General features: G+C 41.7%; 1 protein-coding gene across 1 annotated transcript in view; it reads right to left on the bottom strand.

Moving 5' to 3' along the window:
* Nucleotides 1-4556: 4556 nt before the first annotated feature.
* Nucleotides 4557-20183, bottom strand: part of Elovl4 (ELOVL fatty acid elongase 4) — a 31760-nt gene continuing 16133 nt past the window's right edge. The window contains exons 2-6 of the mRNA XM_042671121.1: nt 16621-16808; nt 14876-14956; nt 11783-11954; nt 9494-9621; nt 4557-6680 (exon numbers count right to left, since the gene is read on the bottom strand). Of these exons, the coding sequence (XP_042527055.1) occupies nt 6405-6680; nt 9494-9621; nt 11783-11954; nt 14876-14956; nt 16621-16808 (845 nt within the window). The 3' untranslated portion in view covers nt 4557-6404. The remainder of the gene's footprint in view (nt 6681-9493; nt 9622-11782; nt 11955-14875; nt 14957-16620; nt 16809-20183) is intronic.

The following is a 20183-nucleotide window of genomic DNA, read 5'->3' as shown; positions in this document are numbered from 1 at the left end:
TCCTATCTCCACCTCCCCGGTAGCTGGGATCACAGGCATGAACTGCTACACTCAGCCTTAAAGTGACACCTAATGATGGGAACAGGTTCCTCTGGACCAGACTCTTATAGAAAATGGAATTCTGACATTGTTCTGAGATGAGATGGAAAGATACACAACTTATACTGCCAAGTCAAAGAAATGACTGGTTCTCCTGGAAAGGAGCCATTTTGGTGGCTAGTTAGCTGAATGATGACTGCTAAAAGGTGGGTTTTCCTCAGGTAAGTGCGAGCTGGTACACTTGTGGGCACACGATTAGGTTGATGGTAATGAGCTGCCATTCCCCAAGTCTCTCAAATTTCTGTTCCAGTCTAACAAGATAGTTAAATGGGAACATGGGCCTTGATATCCACTGAGGACCGTGGATTGCCTTTGGTCTACTGCCACCTTAGGGAGGAGGTATTTGAGGAGTGCGGGCTTGCTTCTTCCTTCAAAAGGAGTGTCCAGCGGGCCACTGTGAGACCAACTCCAGAACAAGCTTACGTTTGTCACTTGGTCTCCATAAGCCTCCATGTTGGCTGTAGGACCAATGACTGGCATGAGCTGCATGCCCCCATGCCTCTCACACACACAAATCTGTTTCCGGATTTTCTTTTGGTGAAAGCTAGGAAATCAATTTATCATCTAGTCAATGGCCTCGCCTTAGGGAATTTTCTTCACTCAATGTCCATTCACTTGAGGAGCTCCAGGTAGTACTTGGGAGCCTGAGGTCCCAGTACCACTGGAACACACCACTTCAAGTCCTTGTCGGAAGCTGGTGGCTCAGACCTATCATCTTAGCTACTCAGGACCCAGAGATCTGAAGATTCCAGCTCATTACCAACCCTGGTAGAAAAGTCAGTACAGCTCTTAGCTCCGTTTAACCAGCAGGAAGCCAGAAGTGGAACTGTGGCTCAAGTGGTGGAGCACCAGCCTTAATCAAAAAGGCTAAAGGGAGAGTATAAGGCCATTGGCTCAAACCCAACATATTTGAAATCTGGGGACTCCAGCTGAGTGGTAGCAAGTTTGTTCTATTCCCAGCACCACAGAAGATCCAATGTTTATGTATATGCATATATGTGCATATACACACAGATAGATGCTAGATATACAAACTGTATATGAACAGCACTCTTATTGTATAATATTCAGATGAGTGTGTGTGTGTGCATATATATATATATATATATATATATATATATATATAGTATATGATCTCCATAATGAGGAAATTTGAACAGAAACCATGAAGGTGAGGCCAGTCTGCTGCTGACATAAGGCTAGCTATCATGCCAGTCTCAGCCTCTCTCCACTCCCTCATTACCAAATCGCTGGTAATGATTATTCCTGAAAGACTGGTTCACAGCCTAGTTTTCTCACAGGGAGGGGCAGTTAATTTAAATAGGATACCTCACAGATGACAAAGAACTGCAACTGAAGCTTTTGTCGCCATGGAAAATAGAGAGAGGGGGTGGGGACAGAGAGGGAGAGAGATCCAGGATCACCTAGAGACCTATCTGGAAAATGTTTATGGGCCAATGTTATGCTTCTTATAAACTCATAGTCTTGTATGTGAACTGAGAAAGTCATGTCAAGATCCTGTCTTTTCACAAATGTCTATGTTAGTTAAACCTTCCAGGGTTTCTTTTTATATAGGACAGCTTTTAACATGGACATGTTTGAGTACTGTGTGGCTGTGACAGGAGCTGCATTACATAATCAGGCCAGTGTGGGCGATGTGTGTTAACCTGCACCGGGACTCAGAGGAGCCACTGCTTTAAGGACACAGTCCCAGGAGACCCTGGCCCGTGAGAAGGAAGACAAAAATCAGTAAATGCAGCCGGTGCTGCCTGTAATCTTCGCTACTCAGTAGGCTGAGATTTGAGGATGGGAGTTTTGAAACCAGCTCAGGCAGACAACAAATCTGTGAGATTCTTATCTCCAATCAAGCACCCCCAAAAAAGGCACAACTGGGGACCAGTGGCTCACCCTATAATCCTACTCAGGAGGCTGGGATCTGAGGACCTCAGTGTGATGCCTGCCTAAGCCCAGGCAGAGAAGTCCATGAGACTCTTCTTTCCAATGAACCACCAGAAAACCAGAAGTAGTGCTGTGGCTCAAAGTAGTAGAGTGCTAACCCTGAGCAAAAAGAGCTCAGGGACAGTGCCCAGGCCCAGATTCAAGCCCCACAACCAACAACAAAAAGGCAGAAGTAGAGTTGTGGCTTAAGTGCTAGAGCTCTAGCCTTACCAAAAAGCTCAGGGACAGTGCCCAGGCCCAGAGTTCAAGTTCCAGGCCCTGCTCACATTACACACACCATATCTCACACACACACACACACACACACATTCCCTTTGTCATTTATACTAGTACACTTACCCCCAACACACGATTTGCACTGTTTTGAACTAAGAAATAAATGTGTTTCCCCTTTTCTCCCTTCTCAGATGGTCACCCTTATCCGCTGAGCACCCCAGGAATGAACCATGGGCCCCTCCACTATTAACGAATTACTGCCCAACTCCCTTGTAGGCCTTGCTGCAGACACCACCTCTCTGCCCGCAGGCTGAGGTCACTGCGGGGTCCTGCCTCATGAAGGAAGGCACCTATTAACTCTGCTGTGACATGAACCCCCCCCTCCCAGAAGAATGTGGAGAGCTGAGGTTAAAAAGGTAGGGGTGGAGGGGGGGTCCTGTTTCTATGTCCTTTCCCCCTGATCCTTGGAGATTACACTTGAAAATCACTCAGCGTCTTCAAGGTGTCTCATTAAATTCTCTATGAGCTATCAGAAATCATTTTGAGGTAGTCCTGGCTTTCTTCCTGGGTAAGTAACAGCCCTCAGCCACAAAGGAACAAAGTCATAACCCCAAGAAGACACGTACAGATCCCATGCTTTCAAATGTGAACCTCATAATCCGTATTAAAATACTTTTGAATGTCTAGAATGTGGAATCAAAGAGAATGAATCACTAGGCACTGGTAGCTCACACCTGTAATCCTAGCTACTCAGGTGGCTGAGATCTTAGGATCACAGTTCAAAGCCAGCCTGCGTGGGAAAGACTGTGAGACACTTATTTCCAATTAACCACCAAAAAGGCTAGAAATGGAGCTGTGGCCCAAATGACAGAATGCCAGCCTTGAGTGAGAAAGCTAAGGGACAGTACTCCGGCTCTGAGGATAAGCCCCAGGACTGGTACAAAAGAAACAGAAACAGACAAGACGGAATCATGGTAAAACTGAAACTCTTCAATGTCTCTTAAAAAGAGTGAAGAGTAACAAAAGAAAAAGCTATTAATACCTGACTCCATGAGGAAACACACTTGAAGGTTCATGTATTTCTTGTCTAATATATCAAAACTTTTCCATTTTCTATTTGAGAAGTGTATTGTAGTATTTAGGTGGCAAAGTTTTGCCAAAGAGGGAATATGACTTATTGAGTTTTTAGGAACAATTCCTGTGGCTTATGCTTGAAACAGAGCATTTATGAAAGCTATTAGAAAGTACCATAGCCATCATAGTTTATCAAAGTCATAGTTAATAAGGAAACTTACAGGGCTAGAGGCCTAACTCAGGGACAGAGCGCCTGCCTAGGAAGTATATGACTCTGACGTGATGCCCCAGTACCACTAAAAAGGTTGAGCGAAGTTAATCACAGGCTCAGAGCAACAGAGAGCCATGTTTTCTCCCGTATAATGAAGTTAGACCTAAAACATCATCATATTAAACATATACAGGGTCAAATGTATACATACAGGATCAGATCATGGCATATGGTTTGTGTACATCTTTGAATAATCAAGGGCAGTTTAACAAAATGAATACTAGGAACCTGTGGGGTCAGGGGGTGGGGTTGGGGTGGGGCAATGAAGAGAAGGACAGTCGAGTACCTAACTTTTGTGCTTGAGAACGCAAGTAGGAAACTTGAGGGCATGGGTAGGGAGAGAAGTGGAAGAACAATGGAAGAGGGGTCACTAATCAAGACACACTGTACACATAAGTGTGTAAGATTATTTAAAGATATTTTTTAATTCCAACAAAAGTATTACAAAATTTATAGTAAGGGCCGAATGATTTGAGACCATAAGAGCAACCTGTGTGTGTAAGAAAAATTTTAAATATGTTTTATGTCTGAATGCAAAGACAACTAACTTTTGAAGTAAATATGCTACCATCAAAATAAAAACTGGCCGGGCACCAGTGGCTCACACATGTAATCCTAGCTACTCAGGAGGTTGAGATCTGAGGACTGCAGTTCAAAGCCAGCCCACGCAGGAAAATCCATGAGAGTCTTATCTCCAATTAACCACCAAAAAGCTGGAAGTACAGCTGTGGCTCAAGTGGTAAAAATACTAGCCTTGAGCAAAAAAGGTAGCATCCAAGCCCTGAGTTCAAGCCCCAGGATCAGTACAAAAACAACCTGTAGTTCCCTCAAGATCTAGTTACATTTCTTTTTACATAAGCAGCAGAAAAGAATTAAGGTTAGTTTATAAATAAGTATCTAGCAAGCAATTTACATAATAAACTGACTAAGAAAAATGTCATGTTTCCTACATCAGTAGTATATTTATTATGCTGAAATCAAGTGCTGGGAAAGAAGCTTTTCAACTAATACAGAATGTTCGTAAAGAATTACAAATCTCTAGTCATTACACACTGGGAGTGAGACGCGGGTATGGAATCTTACAAACTTATCATCTGTGCTCCAACTTTTAGGTAATTTTCATGACTACATGCCTTGCAGGGGAAAGTATGTCATGTTAATGCACAATAAATATTTTATAGCTTTACAAAATAGCGTCAAAGAGTTTGTACAAATAGCATACATCTTACCCATGCAGGTTTTACATGTTTGTTGAGATACTTAGAAATATTCATGCTATTTTTGTCACATTTTTCTCTTTCCATAAAGATCCCTGTGACATCGTCTCCTAAGGAACAAATTGGTGTTAGTCAGTTCTTTTCTACTTTACTTCCAGTTGCTCATTCTTACTACGTGAAATATTTCACTTGCAAACAGAAAATTTAACTTGATCAGACTGCTCTCAGTTTTTTCATCTTTTCTTTTAACAATAAATACTTTGTAACATCCAGCACTGAAGTGAACAATCATTAGCACCAAGGAGTCAAGACAATTGCACCAAGAAGATAGGTTTACACTTCATATCTCATTAATAAATAAGACGTTGCAACTTAGTCACATGGGAAGTATCACTCCCAAATTAAATATACTGACAGCACAGATAAAGATTGACAAAAAAAATGTTGGGTGTATGCTATTTGTAAAGCTATACATATATACATATATAGACACACACATATATATATATATGTATATATTTCTCCAAGGAATTGTAAGTTAAAACGAAAGTTAAAATTTACATTAGAAGACTCCTTGATATTTTTAAATTAAAATTTATTTCATTTTAAATGTTCTTTCCAACAGAAGAGGTAGGTATATTTCCACATATGAAAAATCAATAACAGCCGCAAATCAAAACAAGGAAAGCCTGATAAAAATCAACATGCTCTCAGATTTCTAACTGTACATGAATGTAACTATTTTATGATGTCACTAGTAAGATATGAGTTGTTTCATGTTTCAATCAGACAATAATCTTAACTTTCATAATAGATTTTTGCTAATGATATGACTATTCAAAGGCTGCCTTTTCATCAAAAAGAAAAAAAAATGTTTCCCACAATGATTTGTGCCACGCATCTGGTGACCTGCAGGTCACTAGGAAGGGATCTTCCTGGTCTTTCGTATTTTTTCACCAACACCATCATCATCAAGCCTCTAAGATTCTACAGAGATCAGCAGATTTTAAAAAATTTAATTACGACCAAAAGGGTATCTTCTAACTACAGAGGTGGAGAGAGCTGAACATCATGGACAAGAAACAAATTCAAATGCACAAATTCAAATGTCGCCATACACATTTCCATCTTTGGGCAAGAAAATGGAAGGTAATTGATTTTAATTAGTAAGTACCATTGGGAAGTTAACTAAAATAAAAAAAATTCATAAAGGTTGTGTTTCTGTGATCATCTAAAAATCCAGACTGAAGGATGAGTGACTGTGAGACACATGAGACCTTCACCCATCCGACGAGTGGACGTGAGTGACGGGAACATCCAAAGCCACAATAAGACTGCTTTGGTATGGATAAGATCAAGGCTAATAAAAAAAAAGGTCTAAAATAAAAACTTTATAAATAAAACATCTGGGTATTGTATGGAATACTTTACTCAGTCTAAAGGTTTCTAGTACACAGAGCACATTTGCCTTTTCTCCCCACCCCAACCCCTCTTCTTCTGATGTCCCTGAAATTGTATGTGACATAGGCGTTTTCTCACTGCTAAGCACAGTTAAGGCCCCGTTCAATTTACTCTCCTTTTGCCTTTCCATTTCTCTGGCTTTTGCCATTTTCTAACACTAGCTGTTTTTCTGCTTTGCTCACACCATTGGCTGCAATACCATTCGTGGCTACTTTCCCATGTTTGGCTTGCTTAGGCTCATTGTATGTCCGCACGTAGAAGTTGAGGAAGAGGAATATGAAGCTGATGGCATAGGCGATGAGGGCCCAGTGCATCCACTTGGGAAAGGGGCAGTCAGTGTACAGAGACAGCGCCGTGTGTCCAATGGTCACATGGAACTGGACCTGGGAGACAAAAGCAACAGGACTGGATTAACAGCCTTCATCCCACAGGTAACATAGCACCAGAACCTTCTACAGACTATCACGGGCCCCATTTATGGGCATATGTTTGAAAAGCTTAATGCTTTCTTGGTTGTATCTCATTCAGGTCACAACTCGAATGCCATCGGCCTAGCAAGGGCTTCCCAATAAACCAATGTGTATGCCAGTCCCCAAGCCACAGACAGGTCGGGGTTCGTTGAGTGCTATAGCAGAATTCTAATTCTCTCAAGTTGTCTTTTGGGATTCTTCACTGGCCGTCTTTCCATTAGACTAGAACTCCAGAAGGCAAGCCTTTGTCCTGCTCACTGCTGGACCTGGCACCAATTTGGACTCTCTAAATATCTGTTGAAAATTGCTATTCTAATGAGAGAAAATCAATGGCTTGGAAAAGAAAAGCAGTCATACTAAAGGTCTTCCTCCTATATTTGAGACTGATTTTTTTCCTACCAAACTGTCAACAAGCAAGTACATACACTTTCAAAAACCAAACTCACCAAAAAGATTCATTTCTTGTTTCATACAGAAAGTACACAGGAGAATTTTAATTTAAATGAACAGTTTTTAAAAACTAATATTCTGCCTACAATTCACTGGGATTTGAAAATAAGGATAAAAACAGAGTTTTCAATTTTAAGAGTTCTTAAAAAGAGAAAATCCCAAAACTGAGATGCTCAAAATAAGACTCTAAATTCTAAAGTAGCAGTAAGTCAGTGGTTTCTGATATTAAGAATGGCAAAATCTGCAGCCAGGCACTTGGTGGCTCACTTGTAATCCTGACTACTCAGGAGGCTGAGACCTGCCTATACGCAGTAAAGCCCATGAGATTCTTATTACCAATTAACCAGCAAAAAGCCAGAAGTAGAGGTGTGGCTCAAGTGGCAAAGTACCAGCCTTGAGATTTTAAAGGCCACATGAGAGTTCAAGCCCTGAGTTTAAGCTCCAGTACCAGCACTAGTAAAAATAATAATAATAATAATAATAGCAAAGTCTATGGTATTTATAAGTATCAACTGTTCTGAGAACTTCTGGCTTAGACAAATTCAACATCGAATTTGGAACAGGCCATTATGGCTTCTTTCTCATTATCAAATCTTAATGTTATATTGAATATTATTAAAATAATTTATTCTACATATGCAAGAAATTTGTATGGAGCAGCTTTTACAATTCCCATGGCAAAATTCCAAATGTTCAGAACTTCTGGTTTCACAATGGTGCTGGGCACCTGCACTGGGGCAAAGGGTATGTGCAGGGTGTAACTCACGAGGAGCCAGGGGAGCGGTCAGCCCTCCGATGCCTGCACTACTAACAGATGAGGGAAAGGAATGACACATGCTGTGTAAACAGCTGCTACAAGCCTGGAGGAAGCTTCCTGACAGTTCATGACAGAAGTGACTCCTGAGACCCACCCCTGAAAGCTGTGCTTCCTGTTTGGTTAGGCAGGTGTCAGCAACATTAAGGTAGATGTGGATATTTCCACATGTGATTCCACTGATAAAACTGTGTACACTACAAGTCGTTATGTCGAAAACGAACTTTACAACTTTGGGGGGGGAAGGTTTGGGTACAGGAAGGGGGAGGATGGGAAGGGATGGGAAGGGGAAACAAAGGAGGAGGCTACAATGCTTGATAAGAAATGTACTCATTATCTTGCCCATGTAATTGTAACCCCTCTGTACAGTATTTTCACAATAAAAAAAACTGTGTACACTATGATTAATGCAAATTATAATAAACTCTAAAGCTTGGAGATTAATGACTAGCCAGAGCGGAGCTCTGAATGGCGCTCTGATGCTGTCAGAAGACACCAAAAGTCTGTCTAGTCTGTCTGCTAAAAGTGTCTGATCTGAACACAGCATTTGAACACAGTGCAGAGAGTGAAAAGGTATTGTCTGGCCCTAATACTTTCTTTATTAAATGCTTCTTCTCAATGTTACATTCCAAGTTTATGGGACTGAAAAAGGGAGTAAAACCCAGAAAATTTAAGCAAGGACAAGATGAAGAAAGAGGCAAATTTTAAGTTAAAAAAATTATTTAAGCTGGTGGTTTACATCTGTAATCCTAGCTACTCAGGAGGGTGAGATGAAGATTATGGTTCCAAACCAGCTCAGGCAGGAAAGTTCATGAAACTTTTCTTTTTTTTTTTTTTGGGGGGGGGGGGGGGGGTCTGGTCGTGGGGCCTGAACTCTGGGCCTGGGTGCTGACCCTCAGCTCTTCAGCTCAAGGCTAGTGCTCTACCACTTGAGCCACAGTGCCACTTCCGGCTTTTTTTTCTTTTTGCTTATGTGGTGCTGAGGAATCGAACCCAGGGCCTCAGGCATGCAAGGCAAGTACTCTACCACTGAGCCACCTTCCCAGCCCATGAAACTTTTCTTATCAGCCACCAGAAAGCCTGAAGTGGAGGTGTGGCTCCTATAGTAGAGTGCCAGCCTTGAATGAAAAAGCTAATTGAGAGAACCCTGCTCGGGTTCAAACCTCAGTACCGGCAAAAAAAAAATATATATATATATATTTTTCAATGATAGTGTTTGAGGATTACAGGTTTGAGCCATCAGCTGCTAGAGGTATTTTTAATGACTGTGTCTCTTAACAGGAAAGTGCTGGGTCTAGTTTTTTTAATCAGGTTACCATGGCCAATAAAGCCACGTATAGGAAATGCTACAGTAGCCTGAGGATACATTTTATGATGAAAAACTGTCCAGTCTTATGATTCATAAAGCATCTGGCACTGTAGACAGCTGCATGGGTGAAAGGAGAAGGAGCTGTGAACTCACGAGCTGCAGCATGGTGAGGTACCGCTTCCACCACAAGTACTTCTGGATCCAAGGGCCAAAGGCCGTGAGTCCGTAATAGGAGTACATGATCACATGGATGAAGGAGTTCATCTGGGCCCCAAAAAATGCTGCAGAGAAACAAGGGAAAATTCCAAAACATAGAAAACGTTAGTAGGTCATGAGATACTAAGTAAAACATAAAGGAATTTCACTTTATTTTCTAACATTTAATCTTGAGTATGGATGAAAACCCATCCTCTCAAATTAAACTGGATCTTTTTTAAAGTTTAGAGTTGAGTTTTCTACCCTAAAAATTAAACGTGTATATTGTTTGGCCAGGCAACAATGGCTTATGCCTGTCATCTTAGCTGATAATCAGAAGACTGAAATCTGAGGACTGCAGTTCAAAGTCAGCCTAGGCTAGAAAGTCTGGGAGACTCTTAGCTCTAATTAATCACCAAAAAAGCTGAGAGTGGCAAAGAGCCAGCCTTGAGCAGCAAAGCTCAGGGACAGTACCCAGGCCTCGAGTTTAAGCCCCAGGACCAGAACCAAAAGAAAAAAAAAGAAAGCAAGGTATATTTTTCAAGTGCAAAGAGCTTTCAAAATGGTAAATTCCAAGTGAAGTATGTCAGTAAGCTGAAGTTTGCTTTAACATAAAAATACTGCCTATATGACTTCTGCTTCTAATATTGTTCAGGACAAAAGTTATAGTACAAAGCCAGGCACCAATGGCTCGTTCCTGTAATCTTAGCTACTCAGAAGACTGAGATCTAAGGATGGAGATTCAACGTCAGCCCAGGAAGAAAAATCCATGAGACTCATCTCCAATTAACCACCAGAAAGCCAAAACTGGAACTGTGGCTCAAGGGGTATAGTAAAAAGCTGAACACCCCGGCCTTACACACTCATTGCCAAAGCCCTGAGTTCAACCCCCGATACTAGCTTGAATAGCTTATAGTACATCTAAGTGTTTAAGTAGATTTGTAAATGCTTTGTTACTGCTGTTAGATGTGTAAATATGCATACCAATGACAAAATGCTACTCATTTCTTGGGTTCCCATAGCTTTGAATATAATGGCAGTGCACGCTCTGAATGCTCTATTTAGTATATGCCTATCTACAGAGATATTCCAGTTAGTCAAAATCAATAGTATTCTGTTCAGAATATTCATCAAATCCAAGTATAGAGGTAATCAGGAAGCTTGACATGGAGTGATACAAGGGTCAGTCCAGACTTACAAATGTCTTTTACGTTCAGTTTGACTGTAACTGTATGATCTTGTACCAAGCCTCTGATAATAATTCCTAAGTATGAACTGCCTATGTCATCAAGTGCCACAAATCAACAGAAACCCGTTTCCCAGGACAACTCAAACCCAAGTCCTCACCCGAGGAGGATCAATGTAAGCCATACTTGACCTCCAGGCATGAGAAGACTGCAGGCCTGTGCTGGCCAGACCGCAACCACTTTAGCATGGATGGCATCACACACAGCTTCATTTCCGGACCGCAGGTACTGCTGCAGCCCAGGCAGCTCCAGGAAAGAACTTGGAAGAAGCTTTGTACTGCAAGTTTGCATGTGGGTGTCCTTTGCATCAAAACTATTGTGGTTATGTGCATTTCTGGGTAAATTTTTAGTAGTTAAGAGGTTTTAACGGATTTTTTTTTTTTTGCCCAGTTGTAGGGCTTGAACTCTGGGCTTGGGTGCTGTCCCTGTGCTCTTCATCTCAAGGCGAGCGCTCTACCGCTTGAGCCACAACGCCACTTCTGGCTTTCTAGTGGTTTATTGGAGATAAGAGTCTCACAAACTTTCCTGCCTGAGCTGGCTTTGAACCGTGATCCTCAGATCTCAGCCTCCTGAGTAGCTAGGATTACAGGTGTGAGCCACCAGTGCCCAGCTTAACCAATTTTTTTTAAGTGAAGCTTTTCTTTCTCCAAAAACAAATTTTTTAAAGAACTGAACATGAATGAGTCACTACAAAATTTTCAATAGTCAACCAAGTTCAACAAAACACTACACAAACTCCAACCTCTTACTATGAAAGCAAGCTCAAGGCTAGGCCAAGTAAACTCCACGTGTTTCCTCTGTGTGTGTGTGTGTGTGTGTGTGTGTGTGTGCGTGTGTGTGTGTGTGTGTGTGTGTGTGCACTTTCCTGCCTGGGCTGGCTCTGAGCCCAGAACCTCAGATCTCAGCCTTCTGAGTAGCTGGGATTACAGGCATGAGCCACTGGTGCCCAGCTTTGACCCAACCTTTTGCATAATCTGATACGCACAGATGCATTCCTTACCTTGTCCCCCTGCAACCCACTTAATTCCAATCCACCACAGTGTGAACATGGTACAGTGATGATACACATGGAGGAAAGAAACTTGGTTGTTTTTCTTCCTCAGGATAAAAAACACTGTGTCCAAATACTCCACTCCTTTAGACACAAAGTACCACCACAAGGCAGCGGCTATCTGTAAAAAAGATGGAAAGGATGTTATAAGCTCCAAACATTGTATTATTGTGGCTTATCCCCAGAGTTAGTAAGTCTAAGATACATTATACAGCCAAGTGTACGGATGTCACATCTTTTTTTTTTTTTTTTGGCATGAGTAGGTTTGAAGCCGAGGCATCTATTATGAAAGAGAATTCCACACTATCTCTGCAGTACCAATAAACTAGAGAAGGTTTGCAGATTACACAGGTGGATGCACACTTACAAATACAATAATGCTGCTCTGCTTTCCAATCTGGCAGAGAAATGTAAATGTCTACTTTTTAAAGACATTTCAAGCATGCATGGGTACATAACCCCTACCAAACTTCAGATAAAGTAATTGGTCTCTAACTAATGTCTGCCTATGGGTCCTATTGTGGCAGTTTGTAGCAAATAGTTTTAAAAGTCTTTAAAATGATCAGACAGATACACAAAACAAATATTCCCTAGGTCATTAATATAATCCTGCTTACAGGGAGTAAGTCTTTTCTTTTCCTGGGCTCTAATTAAGACACCAGATGGTGCAGAAAGATTATATTACACTCTGAGAGGAGGGATCTGCAGGAGGTGACCTCCGAAGAGGCGGTCAAGATAAGTAGATGGGATGAGTGATCTTATTTTAACAGTAACTGAAAGTTACTTCTTTAAAAAGGAGGTATTTTCATACACATCATATGTAAAAATAACCACCAGGTTGGCATATTAACTGCTATCCATTTATACACCTTTGTGTGTTAGGGGTGTGACAGATTCACTCACAGACAGGTATAGATGTATCAGAGTTGAAAAACATCCTTCCTCACTTTATAGCTCCATCTAGTGATGCCATGAGTTTTGTTGTATGTTTTTTTTTTTTTTTGGGGGGGGGGGGTTGCTGTTTAGATCAAAATGACAATTTTATTTTTTGTATTGATGTTGGGGAATGGGATGGACCTTGGGCCTGTTTCAATTTAAAGATCATAACTGGCTTTATTTTCAAACCTGGAATCAAGCAACTCTACAATCCATAAAATCCAACAAGTATTCCCCAAAATTACAATTTTAAAGCATAGAGAGGAAGTAAGGAGAAAGACCAAAGTCTTGTGTTTATTGATTGTCATTTCCTGACAATAATAGGTTGAGCTAGGCACCAGTGGCTCACACCTGTAATCCTCACTACTCAAAAGGCTGAGATTTGAGGATCGAGGTTCAAAGGCAGCCTGGGCAGGAAAGGCCATGAGATTTTATCTCCAATAAACCACCAGAAAACCAGAAGTGGCGCTATGGCTCAAGTGAACAGAGCCTAGCCTTGAGCTGAAGAGCTGAGGAACAGTGCCCAGGCTCAGAGTTCAAGCCCCACAACCAACAAATAATAATAATATTAATAATAATAGGTTGAAAATAGGCTTTAAATAGTTTCCGAGCATGGATGCTATACTTAATATTCATTATGATGTTAATACTTTTAAAATAAATGAAACCATTTTGGCATAGAAAATTCTAGGATAGAGACAATGTCTTATTTTTTCCTCCACTTGTGCCTGTAAGCTAGCCACAGTTCATTTATAATAATAAATGGTTCTCCTAGTTTTCGAATTACATTATGTTTGTTTCTGCTTTGTTTTTGTTTGTTTGATGTTGTTTGCGCTGGTACTGGGCTTGACTTCAAGATCTAGGTATTGTCCCTCAGCTTTTCTCAAAATGCTGGTGCTGGAGCCAAAGCCTTACTTCTGGACTTTGGTTGCAAACTGAAGATAAGAATCTCTCAAATTTGGGGCTGGGAAGGTGGCTCAGTGGTGGAGCGCTCGCCTTGCATGCTAGAGGCCCTGGGTTTGATTCCTCAGCACCACATAAGCAAAAAGAAAAAAGCCGGAAGTGGTGCTATGCCTCAAGTTAGCCTTGAGCTGAAGAGCTGAGGGTCAGCACCCAGGCCCAGAGTTCAGGCCCCACACCGGACCCAAAACAAAAAAAAAAAGAATCTCTCAAATTTGTCTGCCCAAGCTGTCTCAAACAGGGATCCTCAGATCTCAGCCTGGATTACCGGCATAAGCCACTGGTGCCCACCTAATATGAAGCAATACACAGCAGTTCACTAAATACTAATTAAAATGATTTATTGTTTCTTCCACTTATATTTCATGGTAACTTAAAACACATTACTAAACATTATAAAACATGTTACTAGTAATTTTTCTACAAATTTAATAAAGACCAAGTTTACCTATACAAACTACTGTTTAATTTCCTAAATATCATCTGGTTTATAACATGTTTTCCTCAGATTTTTCTTACCAAATGAGTTAAATTCTCTTTCTGATTTTTCTATCCTTGACTCCAAACAACAAAAAGTCAAAAATAAGAGGCTGGGAAGGTGGCTCAGTGGTAGAGCGCTTGCCTTGCATGCATGAGGCCCTGGGTTCGATTCCTCAGCACCACAAAAGCAGAAAAAAAATAAAGCCGGAAGTGGTGCTATGGGCTGAAGAGATGAGGGACAGCGCCCAAGCCCAGAGTTCAGGCCCTACAACCAGACCCCCCCCAAAAAAGTCAAAAATAATATTTTTACATAACACATGTAAAGTACTACATATTTACTCACACTGCCAAATAAAAAAACATACTGGTGGTATGAAAACAGGTTTTAAAAGAGACAGACAGAGACAGAAAGATTGAGAGATTGAGGACAAAGAAAAAAGGATCAAGAGAAAGAGGGATAGCTAGAATTTTATTGACTCCAAACAACTCAGCATAATTCTAAAATCATATTGAAGTATAATTTTTACCCTTGTAATTAAAATAGTTACTGGAGCGAGGGAAGGGGTGACATTGTCCAAATGACTTACATAACTGTACCTTCTGTACATTATCTTTATAATAAAATTTTTAATTATTAAGATATGAACAGTATTTTAGCATACTTACTCTGACTTCATTAACATTATTGGAATAGTCTACAGTCTGGCAAATATAGCTGTAGCCTGCATTATATGATCCCATGAACAACTGCAAGAAAAGAAGAATATTCAAAGTTTTATTAGCTACAGTGTTAAATACCTTCAACTTGATAAAGCAACTTCTCAAATTATTTTTAAAGTAATATCCTCTTTCAAAAGTTTTCACATCCATTGATTTTTGATTTTTTTTTTATTTTTTTTGATTTTTTTTTGATTTTTTTGATTTTATTTTGATTTTTTTTCCTTTCTTGTCAGGCTGTGGGTCACACCCAGGCCTCCCTCCACCTGCTAGGCAGGGGCTCTCCCCTGAGCTCTACCTCACCCTTGAAACATTTAATGCGCTGGAATTTCTAACTGTTATGGTATGTCAACTCTGTTCTAAAATTGCAATATATACTAAAAATCAAATGTAATCTTTGGAGCAAGACATTATCTGCACCCACTTCATAATGCTAAGCGAACTTTCCATAGCCATGATGTAGATCCAAGAGTTTTCCTACCTTAATTCACATCTAGTCTCTACCAGAATAGTCATAGCTAACAAAGGTATCCAAACTGGGTAAACTAATTGGCACTCCATAACCCAGAGTGGTCTCAAACTCCTGACTCTCCTGCCTCTGTCTCCCAAATGCTGGGATTACAGGCATGTGCCATCACACCTAGCTTCTGTAGACTCTTATAGCAGAAATGGCTCTACAAGGTGCACCAATGGCTCACACCTATAATCCTGGCTATTCAGGAAGCTGAGATCCAGAAGATCAAGGTTCGAAGAAACCTTGATCATTCAAACCTTGAGATTCAATTCAGTCACAAAAAACAAGAGTACTGTCAAGCTGGGTGCCGGTGCTCCATGCCTGTAATCCTAGCTACTCAGGAGGCTGAGATCTGAGGATCACGGTTCAAAGCCAGCCCAGGCAGGAAGTCCGTGAAACTCTTATCTCCAATAAACCACCAGAAAACCGAAGTGGTGCTGTGGCTCAAGCGGTAGAGCGCTTGCTTTGAGCTGAAGAGTGCAGGGACAGCACCCACGCCCAGAGTTCAACCCCACGACAAAAAAAAAAAAAAGAGTACTGCCAAGTAAACTCAAGATCCTAAGTTCAAAATTCAGCACTGAAAAAAAGGCTGTGCCAAACTAGCCTTTAGATTTCCTTTATACTTGGGCAATTTGCTAGCATCCAAAAAAGCAGGACAGCTAGTAACAATGACAAGAGGGCTCCTTTGGGATGTGTAGGGTTGGCCTATAGTAGAGAACTTGCTTTGCCCTGGGGTCCTGGGCCTCCCCCCAGTATTAAACAAACAACAACAAAAAAAAAACCATAAAAGAAGACATGGATGACAGTTAACTAGTTTGAGTTCCCCATAAAATACAGCAAAAGTACCTAAGAAGATTAAACCTGAAATTGGTATTTACTTCTTTATATTTAAATCTGTTATCCAAGCCTGAGACTAAATAAGGATTTTAAGTAAGTAATTGCTTTAAAAAAAATTTTATGGTGGTAATGAGGTTTGAACTCAGGACCTCACACTTGCTCTGCAGGTGTTTGGCTGCTTAGTAAGCACTGGACCAACCACCAAGATAAAAATGTCTCAACTTTACTTCTAACAACCTGAGATGGTTCATATGTAGCTAACAGTTATCTTGGGATCCAAGACTGCAATACAGTTCAGCAGTAACCCTGGAGAAGTGTCACACGGTGACCTTCATAGACTTACCTCTCTGAAGATGAAGAGGTTAAGTAAAACCATCCCGAAATTATAGACGATGAGCACAAAGCGCATCTGAAATGGCTCCCTGTCCTTCATCCACTTTGGACCCAGCCACACGAACAGGAGGTAGAGAGTACTTATGCTCAGCGTGGGCCAGGGGGACTGCATCAGAGGCCAGTCTTCCACTCGTTTATCTGCAGGGAAGGAGACACAGCACTTCACTCAGCAACACGTGTGTTACAAAACCAAGCTTGGAGAAAGGAAGAGTGTGTTCACTTAAGTTCCTACTTCCACCACATACAAGCTCCAGTGACATAAAAACCAAAGACACAACATTGAGTCCCACAAGTTGCTTTTGAAAATTGTTGTGGGTGCTCATGTTGTAAGTTGTGTTTTATAGAGAACTTGAAAAATTAACACAAGAACTAAAGGGCTCTTAAAAACACAGCAGAGGCCGGGCGCTGGTGGCTCACGCCTGTAATCCTAGCTACTCAGGAGGCTGAGATCTGAGGATCGCGGTTCAAAGCCAGCCCGGGCAGGAAAGACCGTGAGACTCCTATCTCCAATAAACCACCAGAAAACCGGAAGTGGCGCTGTAGCTCAAGTGGTAGAGCGCTCGCCTTGAGCTGAAGAGCTGAGGGACAGCGCCCAGGCCCAGAGTTCAAGCCCCACGACCAACAAAAAAAAAAAAAAAACACAGCAGATACTCTTGAGATGAAAAGTTCATGAGACTGGGTACTGATGGCTTATGCCTGTAATCCTAAACTACTCAGGAGGCTGAGACCTGGAGGATTATGGTTCAAAGCCAGACTGGGTAGAGAAATCCATGAAATTCCATCAACTAACCTGCAAAAGGCTGGGCTGAGGGCATGGCTTAAGTGGTAGAGTATCAGTGGGGCAAACCCTAGCATAAGAGAAGGGAGGGAGGGAGGGAGGGAGGGAGGGAGGGAGGGAGGGAGGGAGAGAAAGAAGGAAGTTGGAAAAGAGGGAGGAAAGGAGAGAATGGGGGAAGAGAAAGAGAAAAATGATGTTGTAGACTGAAAATACATATTTTAAGGCAACCCACTGTTACATGGGAAACTGGTCAGTATGTCAAGTGCATACTGGAAATTGCATTTATCTCTAATGCCAGTTAGCAATAAGATAGAAGAAATAATGAAAATAAAAATGCAGTTCTACTGAGGGACAGAAGTGTTCCCTACAATTCAACTCAATGGTAATAAGATTCAAGATTTTACTTTTCCACTGAGTACATGCATCTATTTACTCTCCCACACATAGTCAATTTGTGTGCTTAAAACTTACATGTGTGCAAATATGATTAACCACATGATCCTGGGTATCTATAATATTCAAATGAATATTCAAATGAATTAAGGTAATTGCCGATGACAAGAAAGCCCTATTTAAACTGTCTTGTTGACTAAAACTATGCATATGCAAAATGGTTCTGGGTTAAAAAACTTAGCACTAAAATATCTTATTTAAAACATACTAATGTAGGTGTGGCTAGGAGAGTACCTCGGTGGTGGAATGCTTGCCTACCATGCGAGGCCCTGGTTCTAACTCTAGCACTGAAAAAATGAGGTGATGGAAAATAAAACACAAACCATTAAGACACACCTAATTAATCTCCCAAATCAGGAAGTTTCAATGAAACTCGTTAAAAAGCTGAGATCCTTCTGACTCAAGCAGGAGGATCACAAGTTCAAGGCCAGATGTATTATTCTTGGAGATCATTGTTCGATTGGTTGAATCAAACACATTCCAAAGTGAAAACACAATAGGACATGATGAGGATGGAGCGCTGACTTGGATCCGAGCCACCCCGGTTTTCTCAGTGACTGCTTACGGTTTAATGACATGTTATCCTTCCTTGTTAATTATTCTCCTATGACTGTATCTTCCTGAGTCAAAGGGCCTTCACTGATTTAGATAAACTCCTAAAGACTAAAGCTTTGTTCTAATCTGTTGTGTCTTCTCCACTAAAGTACACACTGTGAAGCAGAGGAAAAGCACTGTGAGTGGGGTCATCTCTGTAAGAAAGGAAGGAAGGTGAGTTCGTCTGGTCTCTCTCGTTATGGATGGTTTCTCATTCCTGGTCACATGGACGAATCCTACCCGCAAAGAAAGGTTTGAGCAGAAAGTAGGAGAAAAGAAAAGAGAATTAAAGAAAAGAAAAGAAAGAAGAAAAGGAAGGAAGGGAGGGAAGGAGGAGGGGAGGGAGGAGAGGAGAAGGGGGGAAGGGAAGGAGGAAGGAGAGGGGGAGGGAGGGAAGAATTAGGAAGGGAGGGTGGGAGGGAAAGAAGTCAGGCAAGGCAGGCTGGTTCATAATCTTGCCAGAAATTAAGAATTTTTAAAGAATATTTTTAAAAGTTTGTTCTGAGCTGAGGCTCTCCCACTGTAGTCCAGACTGGCCTTGAATGTGTGACCTCATCATCCCCGCTGCCTCAGCTTCCAAGGAGTGGAAATTGCGGCCATGTACCACCCTGCCCTGCCTGCTCTGGTTTTATCATGACTGTAATATTCTCTCGTTCAATAAGGACATTTAGAGAGGCCTATCAGAGCAGAGAGAGACCTGAATGAGAGGCTGATGGTCTCTCAATATAAATAGCGAAGGGCAGCCAACAGAAGAGTAAAGGCAAAGATGGAGGAAATAGAGGTATCAGAAAGGATGTGAGTCTATGGATGGGCAGACTGGCTGAATTCTATCTAGCACAGCCCTGCTGCTGTACAGAAGCCCCTGGGAGGCGGGGGGCACAAGAGTGTGCATTTTCTGGGAAGCTTCAACTGGATCCTTTGTCACCATCCCTGGACCACCCTAAGCAGTAAGAAGTTCAATCATCTCAGCCAGGCACCAGAGTCTCACGCCTATAACCCAAACTCATCAGGAGGCTGAGATCTGAGGGCTGCCAGTGTGAAGCCAGCCCAGGAAGACTCTGATCTCCAACTAACCACCAAAAGACCTGAAGTGGCACTGTGGCTCAAGTGGTAGATTGCCAGTCTTGAGCAAAATAGTTGAGGGTCAGTGTCCTGACCCTGAGTTCAAGTCCCAGTATTGGCACAAATTTTAAAAAAAAAATCAACAGTCTCATAGCCTATCACCTTCTGAAAGGCATATTTTGTATTTCAAATAATAATTAGGAGGAAGAGTGGGTTGAAGTTGAAGGAAACTAGACAGAGGAACTTGGCTTGGTCAGGAAACCAGTTTTGCACTTTGAGCCCCTTTCCTGTCCGGTTCCATCCCAGTGCTCATCACACGGCCCTAGACCTCCCCATTTCTGGAGCTATGTTCCAGATTGCAGGGGCATGGTCTTATATTCGGGGAGGGTGGGGAGGGTAGAAAGGGGAATGGTCTTATTTCAGGGGTGTGGTCTTGCAAGGCCTACCAAGGTGCCTGCACATCTACTAGCAGTAGAGAATGATGTTCACTATTTCCCTTTGGTCAAATCTAGCAGCCTAGTTGCTAACCATCTGGCTTCTTCAGTGCCAGCCGCTCTTCCCTGCAAAAGTGCAGGCACTTCAGCCTCCCGTCACCAACACCCATGTCTCAGAATGAGGCGCAGGTG

The sequence above is a fragment of the Dipodomys spectabilis genome, unplaced genomic scaffold (assembly GCF_019054845.1).
Source record: "Dipodomys spectabilis isolate Male_0828 unplaced genomic scaffold, ASM1905484v1 ptg000600l, whole genome shotgun sequence".
Classification (NCBI taxonomy): Eukaryota; Metazoa; Chordata; class Mammalia; order Rodentia; family Heteromyidae; genus Dipodomys; species Dipodomys spectabilis.
This window is presented reverse-complemented; position numbering and strand designations above follow the sequence as displayed.